Source organism: Sus scrofa, chromosome 6, assembly GCF_000003025.6.
Source record: "Sus scrofa isolate TJ Tabasco breed Duroc chromosome 6, Sscrofa11.1, whole genome shotgun sequence".
Classification (NCBI taxonomy): domain Eukaryota; kingdom Metazoa; phylum Chordata; class Mammalia; order Artiodactyla; family Suidae; genus Sus; species Sus scrofa.
This window is the reverse complement of record NC_010448.4, coordinates 167450308-167471076: the sequence shown is the minus strand read 5'-3', so window position 1 is coordinate 167471076 and position 20769 is coordinate 167450308. Positions and strand designations below refer to the sequence as shown.

The following is a 20769-nucleotide window of genomic DNA, read 5'->3' as shown; positions in this document are numbered from 1 at the left end:
CCAGGCTACGGTCTAATCAGAGCTGCAGCTGCCAGCCTACACCACAGGCACAGTGACTCGGGATCCGAGCCTCGTCTGTGACCTACACCACAGCTCAGGGCAACACCGGCTCCTTAACCCAGTGATCAAGGCCGCATCCTCAGGGTTCCTAGTTGGGTTCGTTAACCACTGAGCCACAGAGGGAAGTCCAGGAAGGATATTTTTGTGAAAGGGAAAAGCAGGCACAAAGGGCTGAAGGTGGTGAAGACACTTTGGAGGAATATAAACCAGTTCAGCCTGGCTGGACCTCAGAAAGCAGCAGGGGAAGGTTGGGGCAGTGCAGGGAGTCCAAAGTGAACTTGGGATGGACGCTCTAGGCCAGATCATGAATATCCTTGTACACGAAGAGACCGAGGTTTATTCTGAGATAGAGGTTTATTCTGAGACAGCTTTATCTGAATGGAGGCTATTCAGATGTTTTAAGCAAAGTTATGACATAATAGTATTTATCTTATAGAAAGAATGGCTCTGGTTACCTTGTGGAGAATCCATGACAAAGGGACACGACAGGACACGGGGAAAGCCGGTCAGAGGCTGTTGATAGTAAATCCAGGTGAGAAACGATGCTGACTCAGTCAAGGAGGGTAGAAGTGGAGAAAAGTAAGTGGGTTTGAGATCCATTTAGAAGGTGAGATTAAAAGGACATGGTTGTTAATTCAAATAGGAGAGAGCAGTAATGAAGGAACCTTCTCAGGGTTCCAGCTTGGGCGGCTGAGTGAGAAGTGGTGCCGTTCACTGAGGCCGGGACACAGAAGGAGGTCGTGTGTGTGTGAGGTGCTGAAGATGAACGCTGTGGGAGGCAGCCTTCGTTTCAGGTCATGTCCAAGTTTCCCGGGACAGCCAAGTGGAGCTGTCTGCAAGGCAGCTGGATACACAGGTCCCTAGTTCGAGAGAGAGGGTTGGAGTTCCCGTCGTGGCTCAGCAGTTAACAAATGACTCAGATTCGATCCCTGGCCTCGTTCCGTGGGTCAAGAATCCGACATTGCCGTGAGCTGTGGTGTAGGTCGAAGCTGTGGCTCGGAACCCATGTGGCTGCGCCTGTGGCATAGGCTGGTGACTACAGCTCCAATTTGACTCCTAGCCTGGGAACCTCCATATGCTGGGGGTGCGGCCCTAAAAAGCAAAGGAAAAAAAAAAAAAAAAGAATGATCAGGCTGCATTTCTATACACTAACAATGAACTATCAGAAAGAGAAATTAAGGGAGTTCCCATTGTGGCTCAGTGGTTAACAAAATCTGACTAGCATCCATGACGACACAGGTCCAATCCCTGACCTTGCTCAGTGGGTTAAGGATCCAGCGTTGCCTGGAGCTGTGGTGTAGGCCAGCAGCTACAGCTCCAATTCAACCCCTAGCCTGGAAACCTCCATGTGCCATGAGTGTGGCCCTAAAAAAAAAGCGAAAAAAAAAAATAGAGAAAGCAAGAGAGAAATTAAGGAAACAATCCTATTTACCATCACATCAAGAGAAGTAAATACCTAAGAAAAAAGAATAAAATACCCAGGAACAGAGCTACTTAAGGAAATAAAAGACCTGTACCCAGAAAACTCTAAGACGCTGATGAAAGAAACTGCAGACAACATAGACGGATGGAAAGATACAATGTGTTGCTGGATTGGAAGAATTAATATTGTCAAAATGACCGTACGTCCCAGGCAATCTACAGGTTCAATGCAATTCCTGTCAAAATGGCATTTTTCACAGAATTAGAACAAATAATTTAAAAATTTAACACAGGTTATACCTATTACACCTGGGAGATTGGGCTAACTCTAAGTTTTCTAAGGACTTCTTGCTGTTCCTGGGAGCTTTTATTTGTTCTGGACATTACAGTCCTCCTTCTGGTAAATGCTGCTTTTTTTTTTTTTTTGTCTTTTTTTAGGGCCCCACCCACGGCATATGGAGGTTCCCAGGCTAGGGGTCCAATCGGAGCTGTAGCTGCCGGCCTACACCACAGCCATGGCCACGCCAGATGCTTAATCCACTGAGCGAGGCCGGGGATCAAACCTGCGTCCTCATGGATACAGGTCAGATTTGTTTCCACTGCGCCACAGTGGGACCTCCGGTAAATTCTGCTTCTAGCCAGGTGTGTCACGTCAGCATCATAACTTGTTACAAACCCCATATCCGTCACCGCTGTGAATAGGACAGGGGGTGAGGTGCTGAGGCAAGCTGACTGCTTGTAGCCCTCCCCCAGGAGTTGTGCCATGAGGAGCCGAGAGACTGGCTCTCCTTCCCTGTAAGTTGCTGCCAGCTGTGAGTCCTGACTTAGGGAGAAAACTAGTCAGGGAGAGTACAGCTTTCCACGGGAGGCCTGCTGGCACCCCAGTCCCTTTCAGCCATCCCTGAAGCCCTCCGCGACCTGGCCCTTCCCATGCTTGGGTTATGTGAACTGCTCAATCACCCTATTTGCCTAAGTTTGTGCGACGAGTATGTTGCATGTGCGGGAAACATCGGGGATAAGCACAGCCATGTTCACTGGGCTTTCTCTGTCCTTTTAAGATGTTTCTCCAGTGTGGGAGGTCTGGAGAATTTTTTGGTACCTCTGAGGTAATAATAATTAAAAAAAAAAAAAAAAAAAAAAAACCTTGGTCACACTGAGTCATCAGTTACAAAGCCAGAGTGTCCCGCCTTCTAAAAGAGTCATAGCTTTCAGTCCATTCAGAGCTGTGGTGACTTCCCTTCCCTGAACCAGGGCTTAGAGCCAGTGGCTTAGAACCTTGGTCACACCAGGGCTTAGAACCTTGGTCACACTGAGTCCTCGGCTACAAAGCCAGAGTGTCCCGTCATAGCTTTCAGTCCATTCAGAGCTGTGGTGACTTCCCTTCCCTGCACCAGGGCTTAGAACCAGTGGTGCTGACCCAGGAGAGGGGATGTGCCCTGCTTATCTTGCTCCTTCCACTCATCTCTGGGTTGCTGGCTGCAGCTTCTGACTTTTCAGGAATTGGTGGGGAGAGAGAAAGAGAGTGAGCAGAGAAGCCAGGAGAGTCAGCACTCTCCAAGCTGGCAAGTGTGTTAAGCTCTCTTGGGGGGTGCTCTTGTAGCTGTTTTGGAGACCTCCCCTCTGCAGGTCCCCCGATGTGGGTAATGCACTTGCCAAAGCCTTGTCACTCCTTCTGTAGCTCCTGGGACACCCAGTGTCTGCTCTTACTTCAATCTGCTGAGGACCCACCAGCCTGCTGGGCAGATTTTTAGGAAAAAGCCTAGAATAACTAGGCTTATTTATGCATCCTTTTCTGCAACAAATTCTGGGAGTACAGGCAGGTTCCCACGCAGCTCTACCCTTCACAGCCAGCCCACCCCTTGTCCTGTGTGCCTCCCAGGTAGAACTCAGGCACCTGGCCGTCCACTAAGCTCCCTATTCTTTAGGGGTCCTCTGTTGAGCTTCCCTCACCAGGCTTGAGTAGGAGACAAAGGACCACCCATTCTGCCCCTTAAGAGAAGTTGAGTTCGTAGCACTGCTGTCCCCGAAGAAATTCTTTAAGTCCTTTCTTCCTTAATCTCTTACCACCAGTTACTTTTTTAAAAATTACTCAATGAATTGTATTACTTTCATAGTTGTACAACAATCATCACAACCAAATTTTATAGCATTTCCATCCCAAACCCTCAGTGCATCCCCCACCCGCCCAACCTGTCTCATTTGGAAACCATAAGGTTTTCAAAGTCTGTGAGTCAGTATCTGTTCTGCAAAGAAGTTCATTGTGTCCTTTTTTCAGATTCCACGTGTCAGTGATAGCATTTGATGTTGGTGTCTCATTGTCTGACTGACTTCACTCAGCACAATAATTTCTAGGTCCATCCATGTTGCTAAAAACGCTGGTATTTCATTCTTTCTAATGGCTGAGTAATATTCCATTGTGTATAGGTACCACATCTTCTTTATCTACTCCTCTGTCGATGGACATTTAGGCTGTTTCCATGTCTTGGCTGTTGCATACAGTCACCGCCAGTTACCTTTATATTTGGTGTCGGGGAACTTTAGGATATTATGTAACACGTTTCCAGATCTTTCCCTTGACAATTTTATCACCGTCTCTAGCATCTCACTTCAGTGTCTGAAATTTGTCATCCTGGAGATGTGGCTGAAACTGTCTTAGCATCCTGTTAGATTATGACTTGGATTTATGCCCATCGTAAGCAAATAATGCTGATAAGAACAGTCGACAAATATTTATTACTCATGTATTATGTGCAGCCACAAAAGAGAAGTGCTTCCAGCCCTCCTGAGCTGCCGGTCCAGGACAGAGCTTATGAACTGTCAGCCTGCTGGCTGACTTCTGCCAAGGACAAGCTTTGGTTGCTTCTCATCATCTTTAATCTTGTCTTGAATCTATTTCCAGTATTTACAAATGGAGAAATTTGCCTTAAAAGGTCCAGATTCTTGGCTTTAAAAAAATCAGAAGCTGTGGCAACACCCGGTCTGTGCTGCTGCCTGGCCTAGTTAGCTGGAGGTGGTGGAGGCTGCTGCTGTTCAACGGGACGTGGAGTCTCCAGCGGGACCCCATTCTCTCTTGGCTCTGAGACCTGAAGTCAAGGTCAGATGCCATTTATCATCACTCGTCTCCCGTAGTTACCTTTTCTTACATGGAGGAGTCAAATAGTTCCGGTCCTCCTGGGTTCTTAATGAGAGAAAACAACCATCCGGGAGAGCCGTGGAAGGAAGGGACATAATTTATTTAGAAATACGAAGTGTGGCGTTCCCGCTGTGCCACTGTGGGATTGATGGCGTCTTGGAAGCGCTGGGATGCACGTTCGATCCCCTGTCTGGCACTTAGGTCAAGACGCTGGCTCGGATCTGATCCCTGGCCTGGGAACTCCATTTGCTATGGGGCAGCCAAAAAAAGAAAGAAATACAGGAAACGAATCCGACTAGGAACCTTGAGGTTTCGGGTTCGATCCCTGACCTCACTCAGGGGGGTTAAGGATCTGATGTTGCCGTGAGCTGTGGTATAGGTGGCAGACGCGGCTTGGATCCCGAGTTGCTGTGGCTGTGGCGCAGGCTGGCAGCTGTAGCTCCGATTAGACCCTTAGCCTGGGAACCTCCATATGCGGCAGGTGCGGCCCTAAAAACACAAAAAGAAAAAAAGAGAAAGAAATACAAGTGGTCTTACCTGTTTGATGTTCAATTAGTGTTTGTGTGTGTAAAACAAATCTTGCATCTTAGTCTAGCACCCATACATATAATTATGGCCATGGTGTGTGCGTGCGTGCGTGTGTGTGTGTGTGTGTGTGTGTGTGTGTGTGTGTGGTTTATATATATATATAGTGAAAGAAAGACATTTCAACAGGGTTTGTTTTAAGTGCCACTAAAATAAGTGATGTGAGCTGCTGGGAGAGGGCATTGCGTTCTCCCACTTGCCTGGTTTCTGTTGTGTTCTTACTTGGCCCCTGACGTTTGTCACAGGGGAAAGCATTCCTGGGCCTTTCTAGAGGCAATCAGTCAAAGCTGGCATTCATTGGGTGTCCAAAGGAGTCTTAGTGGGGTCTGAGAAGGAGTAGCGGGATAGTTTTTCCCAAAGTTATGGCTACATGGGGAAAAGGCAACAGGTGTTGGCGTGTTAACGAGGTTTTCTTTTTCATAAAGTAATAAAATAGGGGAGTTCCCTGGTGGCCTAGGGGGTTAAGGATCTGGTGTTGCCATGACTGTGGATCAGGCCACTGCTGTGGTGTGGGTTCAGTCCCTGGCCTGGGAACTTCCATATGCCATGGGCGTGGCCAAAAAAAAGAGGGGGTAAAACAGGATTGTTGAGAGAGTATCCACTTGGAACTGACTCCTTTGGCAAATTTTATTTTCAGTTTATATTTTACATTAAAACCTTATTGATTGTTATAAGTTCCTGATATATTAAGCAAAGTGTCTTATCCATTTATTTGAATTAGAGCAAAAGCAGATTATTCTGAGGAAAGGTTTTCATTTGCCCAAGCATCTTCTCTTGGGACGCAAGCCTTGCTGTTGAGTTGTGTGTCCTTGTTTTCTTCTTCAGTATTTTTTTTTTTTTTGTCCACACCCACAGCAAGTGGAAATTTGAATCTGAGCCACAGCTGTGACCTAAACACTGGATCCCTTAACCCACTGTGCTGGGCTGGGGATCGAACCCTCACCTCTGCAGAGGCTCAAGCTGCTACCATCAGGTTCTTAACCCACTGCCCCACAGCAGGAAGTCCTCGTCTTCAGTTTCAAGAAAAGGAATCATCCTCTCCCTGCAGCTCAGCTGCTTCTGAAAGCAACGGTCTGGCTTTCATTGGCCTTGCAGAGTGGCTCCTGGGAGGTTCTTGTCAAGGTGTGTAACTTCCCTCTTTCGGCCATTCATTGCTCATTAAAGACTGAGTTCCTTGAAGCTGTGCTGTGTGGCCTTCTCCAAACAGCTGTTCGGTCTCAGTGTTCTGTTTTATCCTCAGATTAAGCCAGAGCAGCTGAGAACTGTGTACCTAGACCACCTTATTCTGATGTAGCCACTACACACACACACACACACACACACACACACACACACACACTCTCACAATCTTGCAATCATTAAGCAAAGCTATGTGAAAAAATTTTCTGACACTTCCTATCATTTATTTAATTAAATTAAATTAATTTATTTATTTATTTTTGTCTTTTTGCCATTTCTTGGGCTGCTCCCTCAGCATATGGAGGTTCCCAGGCCAGGGGTCGAATCAGAGCTGTAGTCACTGGCCTACACCACAGCCACAGCCATGCCAGATCCGAGTTGCCTCTGTGACCTGCACCACAGCTCACGGCAACACCAGATCCTTAACCCACTGAGCAAGGCCAGGGATGGAACCCGCGACCTCATGGTTCCTAGTCGGATTCGTTAACCACTGAGCCACAGTGGGAACTCCCCTATCATTTATTTAAACAAATATTTTTGAGGACACAGAGCAAACTTCCCTAAAGTCTTAGTATCAGGAAGAGCTGGGGTTCTCCTGGTTTATTTTATGGACACTGTAAACCATTATAACAGTGCTCTGTGTTTAGTTTGTGAAAAATCTTGGGGATGGATTTGTAATCCTCTCCCAGCAAGCACATAAAACCTTAGGATATCCACTTTGGGTATTCTTATCCTGGTCGCTTTTTATTATTTTTCCTATGCTTATTTCCCCTTTGGCCCCGATTTCTTCTTTTTGAAAATCTTGTACTTTGTGCAGTTTTGTAAAACTGCTCCGACTTTTAGATGAGGCAGGATATAAAGCAATGAAGTAAAATATTAACGGTTTATCGTTTGTTGCACACATCTTACCAGTGTGTTTAGATTTCACTTGAAAGTTCCTCGCCTTTATGACATCAGATCCGTCACTTCTTTGCGATCATCCTGAAGAGCATCCCTGGCGTGGATTTGAGGACCCCCCTGGCTGTCATACCTTCACCCCGTCGTTAACATGGCGGATTCGGCATGAATCGTATTGCTTAGACGAAGCAGAGGTTGCATCTGACCCTCCTACTTCCCCAGGGGTCCAGTTTTGCAGCTTCCTGAATTTCAGTTTCAAGGACCACATCTAAAACAAGAAGGCAGTTATGTGCCAGCACTGGACGAGTTGGCCTACAAGGCCTGGGAGATACCTGGCCCTGAACCTGGTTCTTCCCAAGACAGGTGTTCGGCAAGAGTTTGGCGACTTAAATCGACTGTGGCTTATGCGTTCGGATCTGCTCGTTGAAGCAGTTGTCTGCCGCCAGGGTCTGGGTCTGGGTCTGGGTCTGGGGAATGCAATCTGCTAGTGTCACCCGTGGCCTGACATCAGTGACATGCTCTGCTTTTCTTGGCTTTTTCAGAGTATGACCGGTTGGGCTTTCTCCTGAAGCTGGACTCTAAACTGTGAGTAAATTGAGAGGGTTCCTTGACTGTTGTAGAGAGGCCTTGGCGAGCTGGGGCCCACCTTGAAGGGTCAGCTCTCATCACCCCTGTGCTTGTGGGGGGGAATCCCTGAGGCCTCTGTCTGCAGTCTGTCAGCAGAATCTTGGAGCACATTACAGTCTGCGAGGCCCGGGGAGGCTGGGATTGGGAGTGCAAACATTTGGCTGGCCCAGGCAGCCGAGCATCTTTGAAAGGCTTTCCGTGGCCTCCTGCTGTGACGCGGTCACCCTCCTCTGCAGCAGGAGCCACCACTGGGAGTCTGAGGGACAGGGAGGAAAGGCCCCTGCTGCAGAGGAGGGGTGACCGCGTCACAGCAGGAGGCCACGGAAAGCCTTTCAAAGATGCTCGGCTGCCAGCATGCAGAGCCTTCCGCGATCAGGCTTCCTCCATGCTTTCACCCCTGTCACTGTCCCTGTGCATGCTTATCTGTGTCTGAAGTCCCTTTTCCTTGCTTGTCCTCCAGGAAAACTCAAAGACCACCTCCTTCCCACACAAAATTTTCTCTTGCTCTGCTTCCTGGGACTTTTCCACATCTGACACTCCTTATCTCATTATACTATAATTAATGGTTTAATAGTTATTAATGTATTAAGAGCACAGGCTTGGGGCCAGCTTGGTTCCGTGGCCAGATGGCCGTTTACTTTCTTTGTGATGTGGGGCGGGCCCCTTAACCTCTCTGAGCCTTGGTTTCACCTGTAACACGAAGACCTCAACCTAAAGTCGTTGTAAGAATTGAATTGGAGTGATGAATTCACAAGGGCTTTCCTATAGGTGTCTAATCCTTTCCGAACCCTTCCCCGGCTGGCCCTCTTGGTCTCCCTAGCACTTGGCCAGTGCCGGCATGTGTTTGATAGGTGCTCCGTAAACACTGAAACACGTGGCTGCGTGCACGGTTGCATGGCTGCACGGCTGCACAGATGCCAGGTGGATACCTGTGCACATCCATTAGACGGGGCTGCCTCAACACTGGGCTCTGTCCACTCTGTGTCTGTGCCCCACACAGACCCCTTCACCTGGTGGACGTGCGGTAAATGGTTACAGAACTGCCTGTGGCTCTTGTCTGCGATTAGTCACCGTCGTGCAGACAGATGAGAATTGTGTCCCCTCTCTTTCCTCTCTTGCCCGTGGCCTTGACCACAGCCGCTTCTGATGGTGACGGCGACCCCTGCGTACAAGAAATCAGACCCTGGGTTGTTTCATGTTTCCACCGAAATGTCTGGCATCTAGCCACCTTCCCTGGCGCCTGGCTTCTTTCTTTTGGTGCCTCAGTCTGTGATTTCAGGTGTTGCAATTCTCCCAGCTTTTATCCATCAAGGAGGCAGCCACAAGAGAAGAATGGTCAGTTCTTTGTACCAAGCTAACGAGAGATATTAGCCATACGTTAATGTGTAGGGCGTGGGGCTCGATTATGCTAGAAATCCATAGGCTTCGCCCTTAGAAAACTCTCAATTTAGTGCTCTGGGCAAAAAGCCAATCAAGCATAAGCTGTAAGCAAGTGCAGTGCTGCCAGAACGGAGGAGATGCGGTAATTTAGCAAGTCGAGTCACACTGATGAAAAAAAGACATCTTATCCAGGACAGGTTAACTATGGTATTTAAACTGTCTTCAGCAGTGTAACGAGGGGAATGAGGCGGGCGCTCCGCCTGCTGCCCTGACAGTTGGTGTACACAGTAGGCTGTTGTATAGCTTTCTTTTGTGTACCAGGCCGGTTCTATAAACCTTTTGAGTCAACTTGGTCTTTAGCCCAGGGAACTGGTTTGACCTCATTAGATTAAACTCACAAGTTAGGGTACAAGCTAGAACTTTCCTGCTCTCGCTGCAGAAGCTTTTCCGACCCAGTCCTATCTTAAGAACAAAGCACAGATGTGTGGGAAAGGTTTTTACCTGCTTCCAGGGAGAAGTTTTCAAGTGAAGGTTTCTGGTTTGGGGAAGGAATTCCTTAGCAATGCTTGGCTATCCCCTTACCAGCTCTTCCTCTGCTGTGCTGTGTGCTATTCTGATGCATAGGAGAGGACTTGAACTTGGATCCGAAGGGGGTTTAAATCCTGTCCCTGCTGCTTAGAAGTGCCTGATCTTGGATCATTCCTTGTAGTTCTCTGAATCACAATTTTCCTTATGAAAAATGCGGGTCACAGTCCACACTTCCTAAGGTTTTTATAAAGAGGAAAAGGAGTTCTATAAAGTATAAATAAATATACAAATGTAGGAATTTCTTTTTATTTACTTTGATTGACTTGTTTAGCTTCTGTAGTATAAGAATTGACATATTCTGGAAAATTTTCAGCCATCTTTTAAAATTTTGCCTTTGCCCCACTCTCCCTTTCTCCTCCTCTTCTGAAACTCTGATGAAGTGTTAGAATTATCATTCTAGCCTCCAGGCCTACTAATTTCCATATTTCCCATCTTTTGATTTTTTCTGAACTGAACTGGAACCCCAAAGGGCTCAGCATAAGAACAAACTTGAATTAAATCTGTTAAGAATAAATTAGTCCTGGAAGTTCCCATTGTGGCTCAGCGGTAACGAGCCTGACTAGTATCTGTGAGGATGTGGGTTCCATCCCTGGCCTCACTCAGTGGGTTAAAGGATCCTGCATTGCCGTGAGCCGTGGTGTAGGTCTCAGACACAGCTTAGATCCTGAGTTTCTGTGGCTGTGGTATAGACCGGCAGCTGTAGCTCCGATTCACCTCCTAGCCTGGGAACCTCCATATGCCATGGGTGCGGCTCTAAAAAGACCAAAAAAAAAAAAAAAAAAAAAAGAGGCAAAGTAGTCCTTAAACCAGGACTGCAGGAAAGGTTGCCAGAGCTCTGAGTGGCTCAGGACAGTAAGTCAACAAAAAAGAAACACCTGGTATTCACAGCCAGGGCTCTCGTCACTCAGGTGATCCATGGAACCTCAAGCCGTGAGCTCAGTCATACTGTGTACCAGACTGTCAGTGCCTCCAAGCTCCGCAGAAGCAAACGCAATCCCTCTCTGGAGGAAGATGTGAATTCCGCACAAATAACTGGCTCACTGTAAAAAATAACTAAATGCGGAAGAAAACAAGATTCTGTTAATGGGAACCACGAACAATAATAGGCAACAAAGGGGGGCCCACAGAGACTTCTGAACTTGGGATTATCAGACACAGTTTGCAAAGCAATTAGATATACTGCATTTAAGGGAATAAAGATACAATTGAACCAAATGCATGTAATAGGGAATTATAAAAAGCAAAATATTACATTGAGGAAATAAAACTTCTAGAACTGAAAAACATAGTGACCAAAATTAGAATTAATCTTTTTTTAAATTAAAGTATAGCTGATTTAGAAAAAAATCAATAAAACCAAGAGCTGGTTCTTTGAAAAGGTAAACAAAATTGACCAACCTCTGGCCAGAATCAATAACAAAAGGAGAGAAGAAACCCAAATAACAAAATAAGAAATGAAAAAGGAGAAATTACAATGGATACTGCAGAAATACAAAAAAATAAATAAAAATAAGAGAATACTTTGAACAACTGTTTGTCAACAAATTTGATAACCTAGAAGAAATGGACGACTTTCTAGAGACGTACAGCCCACCAAAACTGAATCAAGAAGAAATAGATCAACTGAACAGACAGATCACTAGAAACGAAATTGAACATGTAATAAAAACACTCCCTACAAATAAAAGTCCAGATCCAGATGGCTTCACAGGTGAATTCTACCAAACATACAAAGAGGAACTTAGACCCATCCTCCTTAAAATTTTCCAAAAGGTTGAAAAAGAAGGAACACTCCCAAAGACATTCTGTGACGCCACCATCGCCCTACTACCAAAACCAGACAGAGGTACCACCAAAAAGAGAACTCTAGGCCAGTATCTTTGATGAATAAAGCATAGTTGATTTATAATGTTGTGCCCACTTCTGCAGTGCAGCCACAGTGAGCAAAATTTAAAACCCGGTGGAAATATTCAGCAGCAGATTAGATACAACTGAAGGCAGAATTAGTGAACTGAAAGCTAAGACGAGGAAATGACCTGTAAAAGGAGTTGGCCAGCTTTTTCGTAAAGAGCCAGATGGTCAATATGTCAGGGCTTGGGGGACCTTTTTGTCTTTGTCACAACTACTTACCTCTGCTGCCGTAACATGAAAGCAGCCACAGTAAACCCACGGACAAATGAGTCTGGCTGTAGCTGTATTCTAATAAAGCTTTAGTTATGAATACTGGAATTATAATTCATGTAATGTTTTAGTCATTAACTATTATCCTTCTAATTTTTAACCAAGCATTAAGAATGTAGAAGACATTCTTAACTCACAGACCGTGCAAAAAACGGATAGTGGGTCCACTTTCGCCCACAGATCACACTTGGCTGGTCCTTTATTGAGAGTGCAGCGTAGATTTATCTGCACAAGAATTGCCTCCCCACCCCAGGCGTTTTCTTGAAATCCTATTACAGTTGACCCTTGAGTTACACAGGTTTGAACTGCAGCGCCTCTTACTTATGCACACATTTTTTTTTCAACAAGAAGTACTGTGGTACCCACGACCTGTGATTGGTTGCCTCTGGGCATGTGGAATCATGGATATGGAGGAACTGTATATACAGAGGGCTGACGGTAAGTTTGGGGCAGATTTAGCTGCATGGAGGGTCAGCTCCCGAACCACCTTGGTGTTCAGGGGTCCGTGGTGTTTAGAAATACTCTATCTCTAGATCCAGTGATACTGAAGACATCTAGAAATAGGTGTTTTGGATTTTTTTCTCTTCACTATATTCTTTTAATTACGTCTTTGTGGAAGAAGTAGTTTTCTGTTTCCTTTGCGAATTCCCTGCTATTTGTATCTACGTGACACAATCACTTGTCAGTGCTATGAAAATTATTCGGACTACTCACATGCAGTGGGCTGTGCAGTCTTGTCTTTTAATTGCAAGTTCTGTTGTGCAGGTGGACAGTGTTTTTTGGAGGTTAGAAACGTGGGTTGCGGAGTCAGACATAGATTTTTTTTTTTTCTTTTTGGGGCCGTGTCCACAGCACATGGAAGTTCCTGGGCTAGGCGTCTAATCGGAACTGCACCTGCTGGCCTACAGCTTCGGCTACGCCGGATCCGAGCCGCATCTGCAACCGTTGCTGTAGCTTTGCAACAGCGCAGGATCCTTAACCCACTGAGCAAGGCCAGCGATCAAACCTGCATCCTCATGGATACTAGTCAGGTTTTTAACATGCTGAGCCACAATGGGAACTCCCAGATTTTTAAATCCTAGTTCCACATCTTACTAGCTATAATCTTTAGTGAGCTATTTATCGGCTAAGCCTGTCTCCCACTGTAAAGTGGGGGTACTAGTAACCTATCCTGTCTTCTTATTGGTGTCTGATAAACTGGGAAGGATGTCGCCTCCAAATGAGACCTGAACCTTGGCGGCGTACCGGCGTACCTGCTGCGTCATGTCCCAGATTTCATTTCTTCACTCATTCATTTAGCAAGTATTTTTCTTTTTTCTTTTCTCTACTTTTTTTTTTTTTCTTTTTCTCACAGCTTATGGAGGTTCCCAGGCCAGGGGTTGAATTAGAACTGTAGCCACCAGCCTACATCACAGCCACAGCAATGCGGGATCTGAGCCACGTCTGCCACGTACACCACAGCTCACGGCAACACGGGATCCTTAACCCACTGAGTGAGGCCAGGGATCAAACCTGCATCCTCCTGGATACTAGTCAGGTTTGTTTCCACTGCGTCACAGCGGGAACTCCTCCTCTCTCGTTCTTTATAGACTCTTGTAAACCTGCTCTTAACCTGTGTCTCCTTTCAAAATTAAAGCCGTACTTCCCTGCAGTCATTGTAGTGCATTTGTTTCTGCTGAGACATAGCAGGAACTCCTGGCAAATATTTCTTGAGGACCGACCATGTGCTTTGTAATTGGGATAAAACTGAAAATTTGAAACCATATAAACCGGTTTCTAAGCTTGATTGGAAAGGCTGTCTTGTGAGCTGAGATCTTGGTGGATGGGGGGAGGAAGCGGATGAGAGCAGCACAGGAGTGGGGTAGGAGGGTAGGAGATCGAATTTCTGGATAGTATGAGCAGGGACCAGGTGTGGGGTTTTGCGGATTTTTTAAAAGTGAGAATGACATATTGGTGACTCCGAAGCATAAATGGAGTGCAGAGGAGATGTGGGGGACGTTCAGAAGCATAAGGTCGTGAAGAAAGAGCAGCCTCCATCATCCGGGGCTGTGGGAGACGTGGTGGTTTCAGGGGGGACCCGGGCTTCTGTGAAACAGGAGACGGAAGCAGTAGTCACAGAAGAGGCTGAGCCGTGAAGAAATAAGGCTTCACGGAAGACAGTGGAACGTCTTCCATGGAAAAGGAGCAGAGAGCAGTGCCCCGAGCGTGAGAACACTGCCGAGGACACCAGCGCGGGGCCGCGTGACCAGGGCATGAGGCTGGGGAGTCGGGTGTTGGTGGCCTCGAAGTGGCCCACGCATTGACCTTGTGTGCCCCTGGGCGTGGGCACTCAGGCTGCTCCGTGCACTCAGCTGCGGTCCGACGGGATGGAACGATACCTCCAGAGGGTTCACGGCTGGTCCCTGGGGAGCCTCGGGTCCCCGGAGGGGAGTCTGCCGTTGAGAGTGGAGGGTCCCAGGGAAAGGCTGTTCCCCCAACATCGAGGTGAGCCTGTCCTCGTTCATTAAGCCTCTTTCTTGAGCAACCGCTACGTGTCAGGCAGTCTTCCATGCATGCGCTCAGGATAGACCAGGGAACAAAGTGGGCTGTAAATGAAAAGTGCAATAAACAGCATTTTCAGCATCTTGGCAAGTGATGAGCACTGTGAAAGAAAGTAGAGCAGGACAGGGGACACTGGAGAAGAGATTGCAAGTTTACCTGGGTAGTCAGGGCAAGCCTCACCGAGAGGTGAGATTTGTGCCACGATCCAGTGAAAGAGTGGGTGTAGCCCTGCCAGTGTCTGGAGTCGAGCACTCAGGGCAGAACCCAAGGAGATCTGTCTGGTTACGAGGAATGTGACACCAGGAGCCAGGAATGTGCCCACTAGTCCAGCGGAGAGAGGAGCCATCTGGAGCCTTAAAATACCAGACCCTGGTGGCCAGGTGTGTTTTTCCTGAGCTGATGTCAGCCTTCGGGAAGCAGATTTAATTAAAGGGAGGTGTCCTCTGTTTCAGCTGGGTGTGGGCAGATGCTCCGTGCTCTGGGGAAGCTCCTGTCTGCTCGCACAGTGGGCTGTTTCATGGTCGCTGTGCGGGCAAGAGCACGGAGGCTTTAAGGCTCAGTGTCATTTCATAAGGAATTCCGTGTGAAGATACACAGACAGGGGAGCCAGAGCCAACAACTTGTACCCCCAAAGGTTTGTGAAAACAAGCCCTATAAGCGTGGGGCAGCCTAAAAGGCACCCCTGAGGCACAGCTTACCAAGAGCAGCCTGCCAGGTTCCCCATGGCTGCAAGGGGGAAGTGTTTACTGAGCACCTACTGTATGCCCAGTGCCCTCCTAAGCACTCCCCGTGTTCCCTGTTCCTCCTAACAAAGGCATGGGCGAGACCCCATCCAGCCTCACCTTTCATGTGTCATCTACATGCTGATGGCTCCCACATGTGCGTTCAAGCCCCGTCCCCTTTCCCTACACCCCAGACTCACGCGTCCCCTTGCCACCTTTGCTTGGGTGTGTATTGGGCATCTCACACTTAACAGGGCCAGGAACAAACTCGATTCTCACACACACACACACACACACACACACACACTCTTCCCAGAGTCTTCCCCACCCCAGGGGACGTGGCACCCTCATCCTTCCGCTGGTTCAGGTCAAACACGGTAGCATCATATCTTTGACCCCAGGCTAATCATCAGCAAACCCCATCGGCTTTACCGTAACCATCTCCAGATCCAACCGCTTGTCACGACGCCCACCGCTGTCACCCTGTGCAGACAACCTCCTCCTTCCCACCTCATCGTCGCCCTCCTGGCCGCCGTCCGTGCCCTCACACTGGCTGACGGGTGGTCTCCTTCTGCACCAAAGCCAACTCAGGCTGGATCTGGCTACTCCTATGATCCGAACTCTCGGGTGGCTCCCCATTTCCCTAGAATAAAGCCAGAGTTTTTACCATGTTCAGCCAAGGCCCCACACGGTCTAGACACCTGCTTTCTTACCACGCTCCTTGCTTGTTCCATGCCGGGCTCCTTGCTGTGCCTAAAATACTCTGGGTCCGTCCCTGCCTCAGACTCTGGCATTTGCTCGTTCCTTTGTTTGGGATGCCCATCCGCAGACACCTGCAGAAACTGCACCCTCCCTCACCTCTCCAGGCCTGAGCCGGAACGTCCCCTTCTTCGTGAGGTCTTCTCTGCCCATGCCGTTTGCAATTGCAACCCCGTCCCCCACTGGCATTCCCTGGTCCCCTTACTGTGTCGTCTTACTACAGAGTGTCTATCTCGGGAGGATGTCTGCTCCCTCGTTCCTTGAGGGAGGGTGGGGGAGGGGTGTCTCATTCATTCACTACTATTTCCTGGCACCTGAATCACTGCCTTGCACTTAAGGATGGCTTAATACATATTCGTTGGTTGAAAGGATGAGTCAGCAGCACACGTTATGAAGTAAGGGGTATTTAAATGCATTTTAACCAATAAGAAAGTATCCACAGGAGTAATTTACCTATGTTCACAGGGTGTATGTGGTGAAGCCAACGTTTGCGCCCTTCTCTGCCCAGCTCCAAGGATGCCACCCGTCCTGCTGTTCAACATAGGCTTCTATTTTTTCTCCACATTCACACCATCAGTTTGATCCTAAGTTTGACAAGTGTATTCTGAACTTTGCAAGGGCAGGAACTGTGAAAGTCCTGCTCACCCATGTGTTCCCACCGCCTAGCGTAGAGTTCGTGGTGCATAGCAAATATTCAGTACGTGTTTGTTTAGTCAATGGAGGACAGAGGAAGAGGATGTGGGAAAGAACAAACCCTAGACCCCCAAGTATCACAGTTGGAAGCTGTGGGGAGACTAGGAATGGATGATGAATGATGGGGACCCCCTGCCTTTGATCCTGAGTGTCCCCATCTTCTGGAAGGCCTGTCCCTTCAGGAGCTGCTGTCATCACCAGGTTGGCTCCAGAAAGCACAGGTTCTCTTTAATGCTTTAAAAAAACAGAGAGAGAGACAAGGAGTTCCCTGGTGGCCCAGCAGCTTAAGGATCCAGGGATGTCACTGCAGCAGCTCAGGTCCCCACTTTGGTATGGGTTTGATCCCTGGCCTGGGAACTTCCACATGCCAGCCAAAAAAAAAAAAAAAAAAAAAAAGAGAGAGAGAGAAAGGGAGGGAGAGAAACAACAACAAAACTTTTCTCTTGGTTCCTCTAAGCAAAGCTAAAAATATTTCACTAAAGATTAAAAGAGAACAACAGAGAAATAAACCCTGAGAGTAAAAGAAACCCAAAGAAGTAGTGGTTTACAAAATTCGGAGTTCTGCGCTTCTGTAGACAGCTAAAACCAGGGCCATGCTTAGTTCATAACAAGAGAGCAGAGCACTGTGGGATTTGACTAGGTTTTCTGCTTTCTAACGTCCAGCCTGTTTCACAGCTCATTGTTCAAAGGCTTTTTCCTAGACATCTTGATACCCGTGTGATCAAGACCCAAACCGGAATCACCCGGGAGCTTAAACAATGACTGATGCCTGCCTTCCACCCCCTAGAGATTCTGAAGTCATTGGGTTGAGGTGTAGCCTGGCCACTGGGATTTTTAAAGCTTCCCGAATGAGTCTAATATGCAGCCACGTCGAGAACCACTGCTCTCCAAGATTCCTTTTCCTGTCTGCGGAACTCTTCACTTTCCCAGCTGACTGATCCCCCAAACAACTCGCCTTTGAGGTGAGGCCCTGCCTATACATAGAACATGTCTGTAGGCAGTGCTTCTCAACGCAGGATCTCTCCACCCAGAGATTCTGACTTTATTATTATTGTCATTATTATTATGTTGTCTTTCGAGGGCTGCGCCTGCAGCATGTGGAAGTTCCCAGGCTCGGGGTGGAATTGGAGCTGCAGCTGCCGGCCTGTGCTACAGCCTCAGCCATGCAGGATCTGAGCTGCATCTGCGACCTACACTATAGCTCACAGCAATGCCAGATCCTTAACCCACTGAGCAAGGCCAGCGATTGAACCCGCGTCTTCATGGATACTAGTTGGATTTGTTACTGCTGCACCACCATGGGAACTCTCAGACATTTTGATTTAGTTGATCAGAAATCAGGCTCAGTTACCTTAATGTTTTTTTGGGTTTTTTTGTTTGTTTGTTTGCTGTTTAAGGCCACACCCACGGCACATAGAGGTTCCCAGGCTAGGGGTCGAATGGGAGCTGCAGCTGCCAGCCTACACCACAGCCACAGCAACTCAGGATCCGAGCCGCGTCTGTGACCTACACCACAGCTCACGGCACGATGGATCCTTAACCCACTGAGCAAGGCCAGGGATTGAATCCGCATCCTCATGGATCCTAGTCGGGTTCATGAACTGCTGAGCCATGACGGGAACTCTCTCAGTTGCCTCAGTGTTTGATGTTCCACCAGGTGATTCAAACATGCCAGGGTGAGAGCCAGGGCATAGCCTTCAAGCCTATCACTGTATCTGGATGTAGCATAGTAATTACTTTAGGAGGTACTGGTAGTTAAGACAGTTGGATGCTAAGTTCTTTCTTCCTTTTGAGTTTACGTTTTCTATGTTGTCCTTATATACCTTCATCATGAAAACATATATTTGCATGCACCTTCTTTTCTGCAATTAAAAAAGCTTTTATTATGATCTCTAGGCCTCTAAATACTATTTTCTTCTTTACAATTTTTTATTGTAGTTGATTTGCAATGTTCTGTCAATTTCTGCTGTGCAGCACAGTGACCCCATGTCCCATCACAACTGGTGAGAGGTAGTTCCCCGTGTTATACAGCGGATCTCACCGTTTAGCCACTCCAAGTGCGGTAGTCTGCGTCTGCTGACCCCAAACTCCCAGTCCATCCCACTCCCTTCCCCTCCGCCTTGGCAACCACAAGTCTGTTCTCCAAGTCCATGAGTTTGTGTCTTTTCTGTAGATGGTTCATTTGTGCAGTATATTAGATTCTAGATATAAGTAATATATGGTATGTGTCTTTCTCTTTCTGACTTACTTCACTTAGTATGAGAGTTTCTCGTTCTATCCATGTTGCTGCAAATGGCATAATTTTGTTCTTTTTATGGCTGAGTAGTATTCCATTGTGTATCTATACCACATCTTCTTAATCCAGTCATCTGTCAGTGGACATTTGGGTTGTTTCCATGTCTTGGCTCTTGTGAACAGTCCTGCAGTGAACATAGGGGTACATATATTTTTTTCAGTGAAAGCTTTTTCTGGATATATGCCCAGGAGTGAGATTGCTGCATCTTAGGGTAGTTCTACATTTAGTTTTCAAGGTGCCTCCATACTGTTTTCCATAGTGGTTGTACCAATTTACATTCCCACCAACAGTAAAGGAAGGTACCTTTTTTCTACACCCTCTCTGGCATTTGTTATTTGTTGACTTGTTAATGATGGGCATTCCGACTGGTGTGAGTGCTACCTCATTGTAGTTTTGATTTCCATTTCTCCAGTAATTAGTGATGTTGAGCATTTTTTCATGTGCCTGTTGCCACCCACATGACTTCTTTGGAGAAATGTCTATTCAGGCCTTCTGCCCATTTTTCAATTGGATTATTGGTTTTTTTTTTTTGCTGTTGAATTGTCTAACTTGTTTGTATATTTTAGAGATTAAGCCCTTGTCGGTTGCATTGTTTGAAACTATTTTCTCCCATTCCGGGTTGTCTTTTTTTCTTTTTTTATGGTTTCCTTTGCTGTGCAGAACTTGTAAGTTTGATTAGGTCCCATTGGTTTATTTTTGTTTTGATTTCTGTTGCTTTAGGAGACTGACCTAAGAAAACATTTGTACAGTTGATGTCAGAGACTGTTTTGCCTGTATTCTCTTCTAGGAATGTTATGGAGTCTTGTCTTAGGCTTAAGTCTTTAAGCCACTTGAGTTTTATTTTTGTGCATGTTGTGAGGGTGTGTTCTAGTTTCATTGATTTACATGAAGCTGTCCAGTTTCCCCAGCACCATCTGCTAAAGAAACATTTTTGCATTTTATATTCTTGCCTACTTTGTCAAAGATTAGTTGACCATAGGTGTCTGGATTTATTTCTGGGTTCTCTATTCTGTTCCATTGGTCTGTATGTTTGTTTTTGTACCAGTACCATGCTGTCTTGATGACTGTGGCTTTGTTTTGCTGTTGTTGTTGTTGTTTTTCCTTGTAATTTTGTCTGAAATCTGGGGCAGTAATGTCTCCTGCTTGTCTTTTGTTCCTCAGGGTTGCTTTGGCAATTCTGGGTCTTTTATGGTTCCATACAAATTTTTGGATTGTTTGTTCTAGTTCTGTGAAAAACGTCATGGGTAATTTGACAGGGATTGCATTGAATCTGAGATCGCTTTGGGTAGTATGGCCGTTTTAATGGCATTAATTTTCCCAATCCAGGAGCATAGACTAGCTTTCCATTTCTTTGAATCCTCTTAAATTTCCTTGATTAATGTTTTATAGTTCTCAGCATATAAGTCTTTTACCTCCTTGGTCAGGTTTATTCCTAGGTGTTTAATTTTGGGGGGCACAATTTTAAAAGGTACCGTATTTTTATATTCCTTTTCTAATGTTTCATTGTTAGTATACAGGAAAGCAACTGATTTGTTCTAAATACTATTTTCAAAAATCCATTTTATACTAATGTTGGTTACCAGGCTTTTTTCTATTTTTTTTTCTTCTTAATCTTCTAAAATCTGAATCAATTTAAGAGTTCCCTGTACACATTCTATTGGCCTATTTAAATAGCTCTTCATGAGTTCCTGTGGTGGCTCAGTGGT

General features: G+C 46.6%; 1 protein-coding gene across 14 annotated transcripts in view; it reads left to right on the top strand.

Annotated features, from left to right (window-relative positions):
* The window catches only part of ST3GAL3 (ST3 beta-galactoside alpha-2,3-sialyltransferase 3), a 233545-nt gene that overhangs the window by 125816 nt on the left and 86960 nt on the right, over nucleotides 1-20769 (top strand). For 7 of the 14 annotated variants that reach the window (XM_021093478.1, XM_021093470.1, XM_021093474.1 and 4 more), the window contains 1 exon segment: nucleotides 7819-7861. The exons of 2 other annotated variants lie outside the window; for them this stretch is intronic. Coding sequence is in view for 11 of the 12 variants with exons in the window: in XM_021093470.1 (XP_020949129.1) it covers nucleotides 7819-7861 (43 nt within the window). In the remaining variant the exon portion in view is untranslated. 14 annotated transcript variants of the gene reach the window in all.